The following is a 19,892-nucleotide window of genomic DNA, read 5'->3' as shown; positions in this document are numbered from 1 at the left end:
GTATCATGACGTAGCACATCCGCACCGCCGGATCCACCGGGATAATGTCCGGGACAAAGCCACTCGGAGATCTCCCTCGCGTCGTGACCAATCGTAGAACAATCCCCGGACTCAAAGGAGAACAAAGGGGTGCGGGGAGGAGGAGTTGCCAAAGGTTAACGTCTGTGCCTCGATGGGGATGCTCTTGGTACGTTAACCCTCGGTCCGTCTTTGACCCTCACCAAGAAAGGGTGAGGGACGAAGGGTACGAAAAGGGGGTAAGCTCGTCCGTATCGCCGGATAGCTGCATCCTTCGCTGCACCAGCAGGCAAGAGGGCTCAAGGGGTATGGAGCAACTTCGGTGTCAAAGGGGCAAGAAACGCGCGAGCCTTTCATTGCGAGATTTTCTGGGAGGCCTCCGCCACACACGTGGACGTGGTCCTGCTGATATTTGATTTTCAAATCAAGAGGACTCTGAAGACTACGAGAATCCACGAATGTCTCGTACATGATCTGTACGAACACAAAGTGTCTAGGAGTTGAGAGAAATTGAGAATTTAATTATCCGAAAATCTAATTCTTACAAGATTCGATGCAAGGTCAATCCGAGTTCCAAAACTGCTACGAATCCAGAATTCAAGAGATCGCATTTTGGAAGAATCGAAATTTGATTTTTGGGATTCGAGGAATTCCGAGGATTCTACAAATGATCTACGCGCACGATATAAATGATACTATCGGACTACAAAGTCGGAAGAATTAGAAGATTCACTGAACACCATGAAGATCTAAGGCCATGGAATACAGAGCTCACGTACAGCTCGTATCGGAGAACGTCAGAACGCAATAATTCCGATGTCAAAGGAGCGGGAGTCCTGCGAGTCGACGGGTATTCCGAGGACGCTCTATTGGCCTCGGTGGAGGACTTCGGCTTGTATGCAGATGAATGGAGATACGACGCAGTCGCTTGCATATCCACTTTGCCTTTCACGTTGAACGCGACGGCAGGTTCGGGCGATGGTATCGATTCGACGCGCTCCCGAAGGCCTCGCTTGGATTGACGGCTGTCTTACTTTAAACGGACCGATTCGACGATGCGACAGCAGGTCGAAAATGCACTTTGAAGATTGTGTGTAAATCGATAGCTTTATGATTATAACGAAACATTGAGGGAGTCTTCGCTCGGTCGGATCGGTTACCAATTCCTCATTCTTTGCTACACAGATTTATTTTCATGTAATTTATCCTAATGTCTTAGTCCATCATTATGGAGCACTTGCAATTTTCAATTTCCTATCAGTTTCTCCTAATTGAATAAAAATACCGGATTATTAGATTACGATTCCTTCTTAAGCTTCGGCGATCGGGATCATCATCTAATGTACTTGGCATGCGATCTACGTCTGACAAGATACGCACGAGTTTTACCAAGAAATAAATTCTGAAGAGAAAAGTTTTGTTTCAATAACGCCAAGTACGCGGAGATCAGTTCCCTTTCTCTCTTTTCCTCCTTCTTTCTTTCTTTCCTTCTTGTATGTGGCATTGATCTTATCCGCATCTCTTTTCTCACGACTATCGATCGCCGCGTGAGAGCCGCCCCGGAGAAAATCCATTTGCAAGAAAAATCTATGAGAGGTCCACTTCTCCAACTCGACCGAACTGCAGATACGGGGGTGAGAATCAGTTTTCCGGGCCGGGGCTGCCTAACCTGCCGTAACCTTCGTGCTCAATCGACGGCGCGACCCCGATATCCTTTCGGCATCCTCTTTAACTTGTCGCTATCGTTATATCGGATCTGCTCGGCGACGACCGACGAAGAAACGAAGTCTATTCTTTATCCCGGCTGCGCGCGCGCACGAATCGGCTGTATATTTCCCGAATACGCCGCAGCGATTTCTCTCGCTGAAACGCACAGTTCCCCCTTTCGGGGGATGAATCGAACGGAACCTTATGCCGAGCGTTTCCATTTCGCGCCTCGCCATCATCCTTCAAAACTTGCTCCTCGTTTCGTCCCCGTCGCTCCGTTCTGCGAGGATGAACGAATTGAAACAGGATAAATTGACCACAATTTATCACGCATCATCAAACACTCTTGCTTTCCCACTGATTCTTGTGACGAGAGATCAGTTTCAAACTGCGCTTATTCCGCGCTTTTCGCGTGACGCATGGCAATTTTTAATTCTACCAAACTTTGGGAATTTATAAAATGCCAGGACCTCTCACTAATTTAATACATATTTCACGCGACGTGTCTCTCGCTCCCTTCCTCCCTCTCACCGTTATGGCTCTTTACGGTCAGCGAAAATTCGATGACAGAGCACGCGTTCGCGCGCATACGTACATGTCGATACGACGAGCACTTCTGTTACGACGTGACGTACTTTAAAATTAACGTGACACGCGGTGTCGGTGGGGTGATATACGCGGATGTACGACGATAGGCGCGTCAGGATGATTGCGGCGAGCGCGGCTCGCAGGCCAGGCGCTTGCAATTACCAATTATAATTGCACGCAGGCTAATTGGTAAACAGTAGTAATAACAACGCGCGGTCATCGATCAGCGGCCTGGGAACCGGTCACATCGTTCACCGATAATCGTCGATTTCGGCCGTCCTCGCTCGTTCGTCCGCTCATTTGCCGAGTGATCACCCGAGAGCTTCCATGACGTCCATCCATTAGACACAACGTATTTTTAATGATCCCGCTCCGCCACCAAATACGGAAACCAAATGTCATGAAATGTCCTTAAATTCCGTCTGAATGAATACAACCGCTTTCCCCCGGAAATCGATCGAATATAATGCCCTAATGTATCGTATTACAACGTCCATGTTTTCGAAATTAAATGATGTTACGTACGCGAGGTATCACGGGACGGATAGCACATCCACGAACACACAAAAGAAGAAAGCGTCTGTTGTAACGGCACAAAGTTATATAGAATTGAAATAAATTATGTACACTATATATAAGTTCAACTCGCCGTTTTAATTCCGCGAGCGACGGAAAGTATCAACGTGGTGATTCCGCAAGCGACGGAATTTATCACCGTGACGATTCCGCGAGCGACGGAATTTGCACGCACTGAAAGAGACGGACTTTGCGTTTAGTTGATTGCCAGAAAACTTTTGATACTTTGCAGACTGACTGTGAAGTGAGTCCGCGGATCGCTTGGAGCTCTATTTGTAGAGCCCGTGAATTTTGGCTAGGCCCAATCGATTTCAAAGTTTTGGGGGTGACCCCCGCGTGCCGCACGCGATTGGCACATGGTTGGGCCTCACGCAGCCCGATGATAAGGAACATGCGCGGAGCGAGCCGCAGGCCGAGCGATTGGCCGTCGCCGTCTGACGTCATCTCCTCGCGCATGTCTCCTGAGAAAAGTCGCGAGTGAACGGTTAAATTGCGGTTGTTTGTCTCGATTTTGCGGGACAAACAGCGTGGGAAGAAAATATTTGTCCCGAATTTCCTTCTCGATTTCAATTCTCGAAACTTCTCGAATGACTTTATGAGACAAACATCACCCGCACAGCTATTGAATGATCAATTTCTCAGACGATTCGGTTTCCGAAAATTCCTTTAATGCAATTCCGAACAAATGAAAATAGATATTCGCGTGTATTTTTGAAATGTGTACCTTTCGAACGGAAAAAAACCAATGCATATCGGAAAAGATTTTTGCCCTATTGCAGTGTACATAAGAGTCTTTTAATGATGCTCCTTGCACATCTGTTCTATATGTGGCCTTCAATATGATTTTCAAGTTAGATAGGTAAAATTTTCGTGTAGTTATATAACTTTGTCCATTTAAAGATTAACATACGTCTTTTGTGGCGCAATCCGTGCATCGATCATAGCGTTTTTTTGTTCGGCCGTTACGAGAATTCTAGAGCCCCTTGGAGATCCGCGAATACCGTAGAAATCTACCCCCGGATATCTCGAAATTTCTCGGCGCAGATGACTACATTTCCCACGGGAGGTCCTCCTTCTCGGACTTATTTTCGTCCAAGATGAAAGGAAGCTTGTGCGGTGGTTATGGAGCATCTCGAGGGGGAACGGGTCCTCGAGTCCTTAGGGGACGTCAGTCTCCAACCATTCTCCATTCCGCGACGCGGAAATCAATCTCGACAGCTTCTCGTATCAATCTCGCATCGCACCTGAAGCGTCCAATCACGGTTCGCACAGGGCATCCCCCGTACGTCCATTTGGGAAGGAAGTTCGTTCTGAAAGTCTTCGCGAGCTTCGCGAGAGGATAGTTGACGACGAGAGGAAAGAAGAACGATGTCTCGCCCGAACGAGCAGCGAGTATATCGATTCTCCCTGTTGGATGGGCCATCGTACAAATTTCCCAGTGCGGGGAGAACCGTCGTAAATGTAAAAGTCGTTTAAAAATATGTCGATCCATAAAACAACGATTTTACAACGCTTTCCCGCGGAGACTTGAGGGTGTTTGCGAATTTAAAATACGAAGTCCTCCCCTTATGGAAATTGATAAAAAAAGAATCTATGAATACGAAATATGTGAATGTTAATAGATAAGCGCGCTTGCGAAGGCAGGCATCGAGTCCAATTTATCGAATCTTTGCGATAATTACCGATCACAGCTGTGGCAGCGAAACTATCAAACAAATTGGATGTAACTCCTGATGGAAAGATGCCATAACTGTGACAAGAGCTATGGTACGGCTGGATGGTAAAAGGATTGGAAGCTCATTTTATGCGAGGTTCGCCATCTCCTTCCTCTATCGACCATCGCGTATTAAAATTTGTTACGAATTACTCATCGAAAACAACCGCGAAATTTATTTGCAACATATGCTGTATTTGCAGCGTTTGGTAACGAAACCGCATCTGAATCTACAAACGCATTAAATTATACAAATGAGTGGATGCGTAATGCGGAAGCGCGTGTGTTCATAAATAATATTAAATAATTAAAGGCTTTATCCTACTTTGTACCTGCATTTTCCAATATCCTGCTTTATCGCAACCTGCCACATATAGTTAGATATAAACCAGCGAGATAAAACGGTCCGATAATATTAATGGCAGTTATGAATTTGTCCCAGTTTGATGAAGTCACTAATCAAACTACTAATCTGTGATGTAAAATTGATAAATCGCGATAGAGAGGTACATGCAAATAAATGGGTCGGCGTAATCAAAAATCGATACCGTCATCAAAGCTCGCGGCTCAAAATAGATACGTAACATTACTAACTGCGGCAATTAATGTCAGCCGCTCGTAAATTGTATCGTATTTCATCGTAACTCTTCTCGCGACGGTCAATTAAATTTTTGCGGATACGTAAACAAAATGCTGGTAACCGTAAAATACATACGCCGGTATGGCCTACGCGCCACGCAATTTGCAACAGACGCATGTTTTCGCCCGTCCAATCGAGCACGAATTCATATTCAAATATCAAAAAATATCCGCATTGAAACTTTCAATGTACGCATCCGGAATTTGTTGGATTCTTTATTTATACGTATATTTTTCGACAAAATACGCTCGGCCAAATCGCGGCACGCAACTATAAGCGCAATATTTCTTTAATAATCACAATTTATACGATCACAATTTACACGCGTGTCTACACGAAAGGGTTCAAATCCGACACTTCTCTCTCTCTCTCTTTCTCTCCGTATGTGGAATAAACATATGTCATGATGATTACATGTTATCCTGTGGCAGAGAAGGAAAGAGAACAGTGAGGGGGTCGTTTCATGAACGTAAATCCTGATAGAGAAGCCTCTGCTCCTCTGAACCTGACCCCTCGGCTTGTCGCCACCCACGACGTTGTCAGCTTCACGACCCTCCGCAAACGCGTTATTGCGATTGAGTGCAGCCAACTACACTCGTGCTGAATGTCGATCCTCGAGCGTGTCAGGAGCTCCGACATTAATGCACGTTGTCGCGCTTAATTATGAGTCGTGCGCAGAGTTGTAGCGTGGAAGGAAAATACACACGCATACATACAGGGAGACGCCGGGAGGGTTAAATCCGTTGAAGGGTGGGACAGACGAGCGAAAATCATCAGCGGATCGTCAGATAATGCGCGGTCAGATCGCGCGGCGGATCCCGCGGGGCAATGATTTTTCGGCAAAATTTCAACGGCGCAAATGGTGACGTCCCGAAGCAATTTTGTGGCATCGCACGATCGCGCTCGGCGTTATCGCGCGAATAGAATAATTTCCATTTAATTTCGGGACGGATTTGCAAACGTGTCAAGGTGGGAGCGTTTATCATAGCCGCGCGCGCGCACGCCCGCGCGCTGACGAGATTCCGCAAATTCTGTCATGCGATAATCCATGCGAAACAGTAATATACAGAGTGTCCGGGCTCGAATGTAAAATACAGAGATAATCCTTACTGTACATTATAATTCAGATATTATCGCTTGTTCATTAACATCGAGTTATTTTCAGAGTCGCTTTGTTGGCAGAATCTCGCGAAATGCGATATGAAACGTTCAATGTCCCGTAAAATAAAAGCGGCGCAGAAAAGTTCGCGAAATCGTGAAATAAATAGAAATTAAGATCATTGATAGCTACAATTAAGCTCGCAAATCCAAGTACGCACATTTTACATGAAATCCTTCAAATTTTTACGAATGTCATTTACATATGTGAACTATGATACTCGTTAATTCGTATATATTTTCACTGCGATGCCAGAAACTAGCATTTACATATCCTTTCATTGATTTTGGTATTTAGGAGGCAACTGCAAGGAAAAATATTTCCAAAAACAAGTAATTTTGTACTTATATATAAATTTATTCGTATATATAATCTAATTATATGTACGTTCTCTTACATATAATCTAATTCGTATAATGTATGTGCAATATAGATCGAGCTAATCCTTCTCGTACAATATACCGACCACATCTTGTCGGCAATCAGCAAGTGGGCCAAGTTTCTCCCGCTGTGCGCGAGTAATTCGTAATTGGCTCGGCTAATTCTCCGCGCGCAGGCCCTTTCGGCTAATTTCAATTAAGGATAATTGATTGCTTTACACCCATCGTTCGTAGTCGGCCCGTCCTCTTTGTCCGCTCGTCGGAGGACCATTTCGCGACGCGGATTGTCGTCGAAGTCGGGAGACGGAGCGAGACGAGCGCGCGGAGGGAAAGAGAGAAGGAACGCAGTGGGAGGAAGAACGATATCTCCTTCAACAATCGAGGGTCCAGGCAAGACGAGGAGCGCAGAGGACAGGGGCGAGAAAGGGGATTTAATCGCATGCGGTCCATCCCTATTCAGCCATCCGATTCAACTACCAACCAGTCCGCAGTCAGCCACCGTGGAGGATATCGCTCGTCTAATTGTCGGTCATCGCTCAATCGATGATCGAGCAAGCACGGAACGCCGGGGGTGCGCGTGCCAGGGTGTACCGAATTACTTCGCGACATCTTGGATTTTTGTCACGACCCGACATAGCGAGGGATCTTCAGCTTTCGCGCACAAACACGAGTATTTTAAGGAGATTCGGGAGTGTAAACCTCCAAATACCCGCCCATGTCAGTCGGATGTCATTCCGCGACGAGTTTCTATATCCGGCTGCGACACCCCTCCCCGTTGAAGCCCGCGGCGGTCTCGCGATTGCGACGAAGAAAATGTTTGCGCGAAGGAAACAAGGAATTAAGGGAGGGCGTCAACGCTTTATGCGAAAACTCCCTCCACCCTTGTGCACGCGAGTCGCCCCGGGCGAGACGGGGGAAGGAAGATATTGCTTCGGTTTGATCGAGCAAAATTTTGTCCTGACAAAGTGAACGAAATTTTAAAAATGTTCAAATTTCATCTTGTTCCTCGTGAATCGTCTTTCCTGCGTTTTTTTATTATCTTGATCAACCGTTGCCGTAGCTACCAAAGAATTGCACTTAAGATTGGCGCGATAATGAAACAAAGACTTGAGTGCAATCCACCACTCTCTCGCGATAACCATAGATCTCCCTTCGGCGCTATCACGTGGATATTCGTTTTATTTATCCCACACTCCTCTTAATCCGTTCCTCCATTCGAAGTGTGGAGGTTTTATTTATATAGCCAGCCGTTATTGCCGCTTCGTGCCGTAGGGACGCGCGGCAAGAGGGCCGGCCTTCATTAGGTCTTCTTCGCATTTAATCCAACTTGAATGCCGCCCCGTCGTAGGGTGGCAGCAGGGTTGTGTTCCCCGCAGGATGCCCCTGGGTATTTTGTAGCCATCCTAGCGAAGGACCATTTACCCAGTCGCTGACGAACAAGCGTCGTTCGAGCGCAAACGAGCGCGCGCGCTCGGTGCGGTTTCGTTTTCGTACCTGATGAATTAAACAGAGCCCGGCGACTCTCTCCGCTCCCCCTTTTGAGCGCTTCCGGTGTGTGTAAAACCGCGTACCTCCGACGGACTTAAAAAAACCGACCGGTAGGTTATCAGCGTCGGTGATAATAAATGCCTGAGCAGATTTCTGCCGCGAAAAAAACGCAGCCAATTTATTCCCGTTATACGAATGCGGCGTGCTCTCGCTCTCGTACGTGGACGCGATTATATCGCCGACGCCATGACACCGAGGGGCAAAAGGAATAAGAAAAATGTTAGCATAATTACGCTGTTTTAAGCGCGAATCGTGGCGCGGATAAAGGTGCGACGAGCACGGGACGCCGCCGATGTCGTTTCGTCGCGCAGTCACGAACGCGCGTTACCTGAATTATCCGCTTTCATTAAGACAGTCGTGCACGACTTTTTAAAGTTTTCCTATTTCTTCGACCTCTCCCTAGCGCCGAGCGATATGTAACTGCGGCACAGATGTACTAGAACTTGTCACGCACTGCAACTGGAGATTATATTTATTAATGTGCATAATGCTTGGATCTTATCAACTTTTTCGCTACAACAACGTTGAGTAACAATTATGGAATATGGTAATTTAGACCGCTAATGTTACTCATGTGAACAGTAAATTCATATTTTTTAATTACTCCAATGTTTTAACGCAATATATTAAATATAACTTTCCAAGCACAGAAATAAAATGGAGATGAATTACATAAAAATGTAGTTCCAAAAATTTTATATTTTGCGATGTCCATTTCAACTGCGAATTACCTTGATTATTATGGTTGATAAAAATGTTTCTCGCAATGCTGCAAATGAAATTAGCCAACCGCTCGAGAGTCAAAGTCGAGTCGATTTAATTAACAGCTTATTGAACTCACTTTTTGCCACAGAATATTCTGAGCCTAAATAATTCACTTTTCGATCTTTCCTCGGCTGTTTGCTGGCTTGACGTTCGTCGCCTACCATTATTGGAAATGGAATTCGTTTAACGCACAGGAAAATCGGTTTGCCGATATTTCACTCAAAAAAGCAATATCTATTTAAATTTATATTTAGTCTACAGGCTATTTCATAACGACTATAGTCTGCATTAGAAGGAAAAAGGATCAAATACGATAAAAAACATGATTATACCTGTTCGAACGAAGAGATAAATTAATGAGAACGGATGCTTTTTCACGTGCGCGCAACTATTGCAGAATTTGCACGGTGGCGTTCACCCCCCTTGGAGACCAGCTAGTTAATTTATTATAATGTAAGTGCATGACCTCTCCCGTGTCCGCCACAACCGACATTGGACGCGAAAGCAATTAGGAAGAAGTTTACGAGTGGCTGGACGTCTCGCCGGAGCGCGTTCCCGAAGAAAGATTTTAATTACAGCCTATAAAAAACGCGACGGGCGGTCGGCAGTTGCATTTAAGTCCTGTTTCATTATCGCGCCAACCTTGAATGCCACTCTTTAACCGCCATGTGGCATTTATGTGATATAATTAAGATTTTTCTGACGTGACGACGCGCCGACAACCGGAAGGGTCTGGCAACCATTGCTGCTTCTTTCGTACCCCGCTTCGTCGTCCTCCGCATCGCGACGAGTCCCCTCGTTTTCCTCGGCGAGGTAAAACGTGTCATCGTTCTAGTTGACGCGAAAAAACGCGGATCCCTGCGCCTGAAAAATTATTACGCGTGATGATTCACGTCGTGGCCTTATCTTAATTGGCTCGACTCGGCGGCGAGAGCGTCGAGCTGCAGAGAGAGTCGAGGAGCAGATTGGAATTTCTGGTGGCGCGTGCACGATTATGCCGGAAGCGTACACGCGATAAAACGCCACGGAATTAAACGAGATTAAAATCCGTGACATTGCTGCCGCATCAAAGCGGTCCATTCTTTTTGCCGGGCGCACGCCGCGTACATTGAAATCTGTCGCAATTTTAATCTCTCGCTCCCGCTAATGAGAACATGCAGAAAGAGCGGCATAACATGCTTGCAAATATTATAACAATTATACTGCACGATATAATTATGTACACAGGCAGCTTTTATCGCGGGATGCCAGATGTGCCGCGAAACGAAGCACGTTCCGTAACAGCTCCCAGGACGGGGATCGAGAGATTAAAGATACGGGGTTCCATGAATTCGGAAGTGAATTTCGATTCCAGCAGAGAGCTCGAGGGATCGAGAATGTAACGGCAGGAGGGGAGGAAAAGAGACGTGCTTTATTAATTTCACGCGATGATCGCGCCGTCGAAGCAGTCGAATTTATTCGGAAATCAAACGGGTCCACCGCCCTCGCGGTGCGCGCACTCGGCGTCTCTCCATTAATTCTCACAACCGACACTCCACGACGTGATTCAATAACAGGTCAATAATAAACTCGATCACCAGGAGGAAACGACAAAGTCTCAACTCCCCGCGTACTTGCGAATTCTATAGTCACCGACGAGACAAACGAAGCCACCCCTGCCTGCCACCCCCTGGCCTGCGGCTACGGGATGTGTCGTAGACGCCCAAGCAGCTTGTTCCTCGACACGTACAGGCACCAAGTACAGTGTAACCAAGCTCTCGCTCGTCTGGTTCGCTCAAAGTCGCCGACCCTCGCGCGCGCACGCAACACATGCACACAGTGTGCCCCCCCCCCCCGTCCCGCCGCCGTCGCTGTACCCACCTATACAGCGTCTTTAAGTTTCGCACAAAGACCAGGAGGAGCAGTTAAGTTACCTAGAAGCCAGAGTTCGCGCCGTCCTCCTTTGTCATGCCTCCCCTTCGGCCAACCTCGAGCAGCCACCCTTCTGCCGTCGACGCAAGCTTCTCTCTCGCTTCTCGTTCTGGCTCCTCTTCGTTCATTCCTCTCCGAGAGACGACGAAGTCTTTAACTTTCCGCGACTGAATTTACTGGCAGTCGAAATACCCGCCATTGTCAGCGCCGCGCGTCACGGCCCGAATGAAAGTACGAGTCTTTCGAGGCTCGTCTGCTGCCTCAAGAGATGTTGAATTGCATGGATCTGACTCCTCGTGATTATTTGGATTCGTGTGTCTTTAATGGTATACCGTATGTTCTGCCGATTGAGATGCCGTAAGAGGATTCATATTCTCACTCGCAGGAATTTCTGATCTTGGATTTCACCGTAAATTTGGGATGCGAGTTCTCGCTTACTTGTAAGTCTTCCGCCTGACAATAAGATAGCGAGGGGCAATTATTTGCAATTTGAAACTCCGCTCTCTCATTCGAGTCAGATCACGTTTCCTTGCGGTACTGGTACGGATCTTGGATAATTCAATAGAGATTCAGTGTGCGACGTGGAAAGAGTCATTGTTGACCCCACGAGACTTCGCTACACCGGTGCACCACTTTGCAGAGCATTAGCTTGCCGCAATGTAACTTTACGACGGTGAACGAATGGCTCGCATGACCGCGAGCCGCGACTGTGGCTGACCTCCATCCCTTAACTCTTTGCTGACCACCTACGTACGTAACGGAATAGTAACCTGGCGGTTGCTCGGTTGTTGTGGGTTCTTGTAGTCGTGTACGTGCACCTATCTCGAGTCACACTCGACTCTTGCGAGTATTTGCTCGCGTGCGCTGCAGAGTTTCTTCCATCCAAATGTTAAGAGCAACAGGATCAACCAAGATGGCCTAATGCGTCGCTCCGGGAGTAAGACTAATTTTTATTTGGCTCAAATTCAGCAGGAAATGTACCTTTCGTACGAGAGACGCCTGTACAAACATCTAGTGTTGCATCTAGAACGGCGAGCTAAAGTATTTTCGGATAGACGCGGAGTATTTTCTCTCGAGGAAGGTTCCTTTCCCGACCTAATCGGAAAATAAGATCTCGTTATAACGCTTAATATTCCGGATTTGGCTCGGAGTGAGAAATTGCGTGGGACGAACGAGGAAGGAACGAGCGAAGGAACACGCGGTCCGGGTCGAGTCGAGGAAAAGTCGAGATAGTCGGGCGAGAGGTGAAATGATAAATTAAACCGACCGCGGGGTAACGCTCAGCCGCAAAACAAGGCAGGTTAAGCTGCAGAATTATGAAAGTTCCAAGACTAATTGTGAAACTTTTCGCGATGTACAAAATTGCCGCAGCCTCGCGCGGGACTGTCGAGGAACAGAGAGAAAGATAAAGAGAGAACGTAGGGTTAGTCCTCTCGAGGCGGAATGGCGCGCGATGGGCGCCGACTTGACGAGATAAAGAGAGCTTTTTTCCCCACCGCGAGGAACGAGAAGAGGAACTCGGGCACTTGGCGGGATAAAGAGAACGGTGAGCTGTAGTTTCGACCTCTTGAGTCTTCCATCCGTCTGAAATCCGCCCGAAAGAAGGAAACTGAATCGCGCGTCCGTCCAAAGTTGCGGGCTCGGGTAAATTACGCACGGGCTATAATTCCGCTTAAGTTTACTACTGCGAGTTGTTGTATGAAAAAGAGAGTACGGCGACGCTCGAAATATACAAGAATTAAAGAAGCTTAAAACATGGGCCACTTAAACGTCCCGGCAGATTGTGGACGCAAATGCCCGATGAGGCTCTTCCTCTAATCGGACGAGATCTAAAGTAGAATAATACTCTCGCGTAAAGTGCCATGGCGAAAAGTACGTAATAAAAATACCGTTTTCAGGAGTGGCGGTGTCGCGAAGCTGCTTATCCGCTGTTCGTTACCTCGAGTAAATAATTTCCAGCTTACGCTTTGAGCTCTAAATCGATGCAGGCTGCAGCGTCACGCGAGCATAACTATTCCCGAGCTTTCTCGAGGGCATCGCCAGCCGACGTCCTTTATTTACCCCGCATCACGGCGGCGTCGGCGGGAACGGTGGAGCAAGGGCGAGGATAATGTAATTCTTGACAATCTCTTTCAAGACGCGTCTCGTAAAAAGTCTTTTGCACGCGGTAATCTCGTTCGAGCTGTTTGCTCTCCAATACGTCGCGCCGTCGTAGACAAAAAAAGGAGAAGGTGGAACGTTCGACGAGCAGTCGAGAAGTAGCGGCTCGTCGGCGAACCGTCATCGACAACGCTTCTTTCATCGTTGCCCGCCTCGTCGTCGTCGGCGTAACATCGCAGGAAAAAACGCCTCGGGTCGAATAACATTGATCCAGGCCGTTCGTGTCAACGGAGTCGACGACCTCGCGACCTTTGATTATTTAGTTCGAACGGTTCCCGGTGGTCTCCGAGGTAATTCGTCGGGGTAACTCTCGCGACGCGTCGCGACGGTACCCCCTATGGGATGGCGGACTTAAAGAATAAGTACGTAAGAATATATATCGTTGAGCAGCCGCGGGGAGGAACTCGTTCTGATACTTTTATTGTGCCAAACGTGGGTTCCATGGAGAAATTTCTACAAGAATGGATACCGAGACAGCTAGATTTTTCCACGGAAATAACTTATAGGGAATTCTATCACTGACGAGCCGATGCGAGAAATACAAATTATACAATTGAGATTTCTATGGAATCGCGCAATATTACAAAGAGCTTTTTCTCAAATAATAAAACTGATCAACATTTCAGTGTCAATCACTTAATTAAGAGCAGACAGGATGTATCGAACGTTCGCGCATCACATGGCGGGCTCGCCGCAAGGCTTGCGTAATGTTGCTCACCCGGTCGTCAGCTGCTTCATGAAAGGCTCGTTTTCCGGTGCGACGCTCGTCGAGGGTGCGCGCCCGCGCGCGGCTTAGCCGTGCAAATCGGATTAATTATTTCCCGGCGTGGCCGGTTGCGGCGACCGAAGGCGCGGCCCTTTCTTATCACCGGGTTTAACGTAAGCAAGGTGGAGCGGGCGCCCATGAGCGGGTGTGTTTGCCTTCGGGGCCCCGTCAAGATCGATGGCGCCATGCCACGCCGATGCGACCGTAGGCGTCGCGCCGTGCCATCGCGCGCGCGACAACGCAAACATCACACGCCGAAATTACACACCGCGTGACATTGCAAACACGCGCGCGCGTGGACGCGAAGACGACGGGAAGAGTAGCGGACGAGGGTGCGCCTAACGAGACTCGTCGTCGCGTTTACTATAGCCTGCTAAGGATAATAAGGATTTTGATTGAGGGTGGGCTGTTTGCGTCCCTATTGATCACGACCTTCTTGCGACACGTCTGTTACAGCACGGCCGGACGACGTAACGACGATGTAAAGGACTGTGGAGCTCTTTATCTATCTCTCGCAATTGGAGTGGACAGATAAATCGATAAAATTTCTCCCTTCCGAAGATTTTGATCGAGATGAAATATTCATGCGCGACGTTAATGGCGTCAAACTTGCTGCTGACAAGTTTGTCAGCTTCGTTGATCCGATTTTCATTCATTTCATTGCGAGAGACTATCGCTTGAGGAGTAAGTAAATAATTTGCGGGTAGTTACGAAAATATTTTCGCGTCGTTCATAATTAAAGCGTTAAAAAGAGCCAGTTTTACGAATCACAGCAGCAACACAATCTCGCGAGAAGGCGAGAAGGCTGGTCGGGGGTGCGCGCGGACGAAATCATTTCGATTTCCGTGCAGCGCAAGCAATAAAGTGCAACAGGATGCATTAACGTCGGTGAATTGTGACGCGTTGCCTGGCTGACACCACGCGATATTAGTCAGCTGCGTTCAATCGCAATAACGGCCGTTCTCCACCCGACCCCGCGTCCCATTTCCATCAGGATCTACATCGGTGAATGCTCAACGGACGCTGAACGGTCGCAAGCGCGGATGCGTCGATAACGGATTGCCGCCACTCTACGTTACGTTCGCGGCCAACGAAGAACCTCTGAATTACGAAAGCGCGTAAACATCCGGCGCGTATCGAATGCACCTTCCCCGATCCGGGGCGGCTTTGCAGCTCGATGCGGATGCATTAGGGATGCGCGCGCGCCGAGATCAAAGGGCGAAATACCGAAACTCGGCTCGCGGCTAATGCACAGCCAGGTGCGCGAAAACCGGACGAGAAAAGGAAATAATGCAGACGCGGGTGAGGCAGGCAGGCGGCCTCGCAAACCGTGGAAATTGAGTTCCCGACCGTGTCGAGAATTTTCCCGCGTCGCTCCGCCGCGCGGCCTGCTCCGGAAAACGCGCCGTGTGATACAATAGCGGAGAAAACGAAATTTCCTTGATTGTTTGCTGATTTCACACGCGCGCAGTTCCTACGTGAGAATTTAAATATTGTAACGCGATTTCCTTTTGCTTTCCTTTCCTCCTGTCGTGCCGAAGAATGCGTGAGGTTTCTTTTAGATCTGATTTTCGCGAATTCTTCAGCATTACACGTAGGGGGGAATATGTCAAGCGATTACACGTATAGATAAAATAATATAATTTACTCACACATATGATACAGAACCAAATTCTTCGTGCTGCCGTTGTACTTCTGGAATGCTCGATTGGTAGGCGCAAACACGGTCACATGGCGATACGTGAGAGTGGTGTTGGCCACATGACTGGCTTCCAGCAGCTGATAGAACTGCAACAAAAATCGGAATACGGTTCTAAGGCACATTCGATCCGGTCATCCCTTTGCTGATCGCGTCGCCAATTAGTGCAAGCATGTGCACGCAAAAAAAATAGACGCTTACGGCATTGTACTTTGTGCAATATGCGCGTCCACCCTAGTCGCGCCCTCCGGAACAAAATCAAACAATCGCTCGCTGTGCTCAAAGGGACGAGCTTATAGCAGGTCGTTAAATTAATCATCGTCGTCGCATGATAAAGCAGGAAACGAGAACGGGAACGAGCGATCGATTCCGCTGTTCTGACGTCGCCTCTTATAGCGGACCCTTCTTGTCCGCGGGAGGAAAAAGTACGGCCGTTCCCCCCGTACCCTTCGCCGCCGAAAACATGCCTCGAGCAATTTGTATCATCAAGGATTAAAGTCGCAGCTCGGTTCACTCGAGTCCGGGCAAGCTCGGCTTCGACGCGAGTACGCGAGCGCGCTAAAGCATTTAATCCGACGTGTCGGTTGAAATTTTCCGCGGACTTTCATCCCCCAGCGGCTGCGGCACAAAGGAACCTCGTTAGTTATCAATGCTTAATTAGCCGGATGCAAAGTCCGATCCTACGGTCGGGTATTACGAGTTGCCCTCCCTGCTGCCACCGGCTCCTCCTCTTTCTGCCGGCCGTCTCGTCGCCTGGGATCCGGGGGAGAAAAAAGCCACGTCGCGGAAACCGAAAGCCATTAAATCCTTTAGGACACTGAACATTTCAACACCGGTTTTTAAGAGGTTTTCAGGAGGGATTTCAGCACTTCCGGGTCTTTACATCCCCGTTCCTGTAACTTTCATCGCTCGGTCGATCGCTATGTAATCGCTATTACAATATCCGTTTCCTCGACCGAATATAACGATTACTGTGCCGTAATGATAGTAGGATGAAATTCGTTCGAACGTGATTTCGTTCGGCCGGATCTTCCTTTTGAGACGCAGCCGGTGATATTTCGTGACAATTATCTGTGATATTTGAACGAATGGCGGTTACGCAACGCGGAGAAACGAACTTATTCACGTCGGACGCAGAAAGTATGTCGGCTAGTATGGTAAAAGCCGCGGTACCATCGGTCCGCTTTGTCGATTTTATGACGCGTGTGGCATTCGAACAAGTTTTACCGCACAAAAGCGTCGCCGAGGCTTCCGATTCTCGTAAAACTCGGCACGAGTATCGTAAAAACGCGATTATTTCGTCCCATTGCTCGAAACTCCCGTACTGCCGTGAGGGAGAACTATGTCGGCGCTCGGCTATAATAAACTGCTAAAGTTTCGTACGCAGGAGGCGTACCTTGTCGGTGATTTTTCCGCCGCGATAGCACACCACCGCCACCAATATACGGATCTTCCGAGCCTCTCAACTTTGCCCGAGTTAATAGAGTCATTTCGCATTTTATATACTCCTGTTTCCGCAGCCCTCACATTCATGTTCTACATCTTGCTTTATAAACGTACTCTTTATTTTACGTCGAGCTCGTCTGCAATTTTTTCCCTGGTTAAGCATAAAAGTAACGTTGATCACGCCATTTTCGACGAGGCTTCGAGTCACGCTTTGATCGTGTGTGTGGATGGACCAGCTGGGATGGTCGGTAGATCTATGGTTTATTAAAGCTCCCGTAAGTTCCCGTAAGGTCGTGCGTGGCAGTGTCGGAGGCGGGAAACTTTGTTACCGCGGCCATATATGCTAATTAGTACACGGCGGGATAATTGGCAGAGAGAATTCGGAGCGAGGTCTATTAGTTGTGTGTGCTTCGATGCTGGCAGGAAATTTCTGATAATTAGTGGAAGCTGCACGAGGATGTCTGATCTATTTCGGATGCTTCCATATTCTGCCATGATGTAGCGTTTTCGTGCCGCGCACGATGTTCTAACTTTTAAAACGGAAAGTGACACGACACAGTCGGAATTGCTATTGATTAATCGAGGAATAACGGAGGAAGCGAAAATGTAGAAAAAACAGACGAATTAAATTCGCGAGGACGTTAAACGGAAGATCTCCTTTCATTCCTCGAGCCAGTTCAATTCTCGTTAAGGATAACGGTGACGCGGCGGGCCCAATTTGTGAAAAATAATGGTGAAACATGGTCGCGACCTCCTTTATCTCACTCGCCCCTTATCCTCGCTGCGCTCTCTTATCCTCTTTGCCTCCCTTTAACGAAGCTCTTGAGTAATGGAGACATGTCGTGACTCCCAGCAATTAATGCGAGTTGGTTCGTCGAGGCGAGTCCAGAGGAACGACGGGATTGGTCGGAGGTAACAGACAAAAGGAAAAGGAGACAGGGCGAAAACAGCCCTGCGGATAGGAAAAGGTTTCCAACTTGGTAATCGAGACGTCGTGTTTCGCGTGTCGATTGTCTCAGTAGACAGGAGTCTTGTCAAGTCTTTTGTAGCATCAGCCACTTGAGACTTCGAACCGCAAAAAACTTGTTTGAGATCATTTTAGCTTCATGCCGTACTCGATCGCGCGCATAAATACTGTTAACGACACCGCGAGAGCGGATCGCAAAGGCGGCATTTAACGAGCATGCCGAGCGTAGAATATTATGCATTATTAATGCGGAACACTCGCATTTATAAAATGCTTCGGCGTTTCCTGCCCGGGAAATAAAAACAATCGCGTCGCGCTAAACGCCTCGGATTAAATAGAGGATAAATGATTCAGGATGTTTCTATGAGGCGGAACCGCGCCCGGTCCGGAACCCGTCGAGTTCGACTATGGAAATTAAATTAAATCGCACACCGAGATATATTTTCCATTCTCTCTTTCTCTCGTTTTCTCCTCGTGGTACAATTTACCACGTCACGCGCCTCCGAAATATCGCGCGTAAAGATAATTTTGCGCAGCGAAGTTTGTCGTCCCGAAATAAACGTGATGTTGTTCTCGTTTCTGTTCTGTTCTCTGATTGTGGACTTCAACATTCATTCCAAGGTTCGGAGAGCGGATGCCGAGGATCTGGCATTCGCGCGCTGGATGCTTTCCGAAATTAAGAGTGACTTGTGAAAATCTAACTTTTGGCAATTTATGTTATCGCGCGTTAAACACTGTGCGCATGATATATAAATATAACTGCGACATGAATCTCAATTTTATGTTCTTATGTCTTAATTCATATCTACGTTTCAACCCGCATGTACCTCGGCTGCTTTTTATCTCACGGTATGCATCAGCGATGTTATACGCTGCTGATTAAATATTCGTTTAAAAATCATATTTCTCTTATTAATTGCATATCAAAAATAATAAAATGTTTAAAGAGCGCGCCCTGTTTGTACTTTTATTATTACTCTGCCATTTATTACAAACCGAATTTAATCTAACAAATAATAATTATTTGACAGTAAGATATTTAATAATAAAATTACACAAATTAAATTCTTATTTAACAATAATAATTATAAAACAAGAATAATAATTATATTTAACATTTTATATATTTTTGATATTTCCGCGCGCAATAAGAAATTATTCCGATAATTAATTGGGCATGGCCTGATGAAATTAACGAGCAAGTGGGTTATTGGAGCAATTTTCGTGCATCACGATATTTTTGCGATGATCTTCCTGTCCTTCTCTCTTTCTCTTTTTTCTTCTCTGGTATCATTTTTCATGCTCCGCTACCTTTTACGACCCTCACGCTCGTTTTAGAAATACACCGTACCTCCGTTAGTGTTCAAGTCGTAATCACACACTGCACCGCGTCTTCGTCGCGGACGAAACGCGAGCAGCTCGCGCGCTCCGGCAATCACATTTAATTACAATCAACGTGAAAAGGAAAAAGGAGGAGAAGAAAGGAGGAGCACACCGGAGGCATCGCGTTTTTACGAGCGGGCTTTAATATGAGACGGACTTGTAGGTCGACCCACGTCCACCGTAAGATAGGAAGGAACGAAATTTAATTAACGTGAGCATACGTTGAAAGTTCTCCGTGTCGGTCCATCCCGCGAAAATGGCGGCTTAAACTTTTTACGATCGCGGTAATAAGGCGACATCCGATTCACTCATACTAGGAAACTACTCCTGGCAAGAGGTATTGTAAAGCATACGAGTGCACATGCCCTTTTGCGCGACAAAAAGAGACATAAACAGTCTTCTAAAAAATGCTGCACGAGTCGTTAATCAGACGTGCGTGATGAATGAGCATCGTACATCAGTTTT

The 19,892-nt window shown here is 47.3% G+C and overlaps 1 protein-coding gene across 7 annotated transcripts in view; it reads right to left on the bottom strand.

Annotated features, from left to right (window-relative positions):
• LOC105281967 (fasciclin-1) overlaps positions 1 to 19,892 on the bottom strand; it is a 230,834-nt gene that overhangs the window by 73,808 nt on the left and 137,134 nt on the right. For all 7 annotated transcript variants that reach the window (XM_011343574.2, XM_011343604.2, XM_011343595.3 and 4 more), the window contains exon 2: positions 15,585 to 15,720. In XM_011343574.2, coding sequence (XP_011341876.1) covers positions 15,585 to 15,720 — 136 coding nt within the window. The remainder of the gene's footprint in view (positions 1 to 15,584; positions 15,721 to 19,892) is intronic.

This window comes from Ooceraea biroi, chromosome 6, assembly GCF_003672135.1.
Source record: "Ooceraea biroi isolate clonal line C1 chromosome 6, Obir_v5.4, whole genome shotgun sequence".
In the NCBI taxonomy this organism is placed as follows: Eukaryota; Metazoa; Arthropoda; class Insecta; order Hymenoptera; family Formicidae; genus Ooceraea; species Ooceraea biroi.
This window is presented reverse-complemented; position numbering and strand designations above follow the sequence as displayed.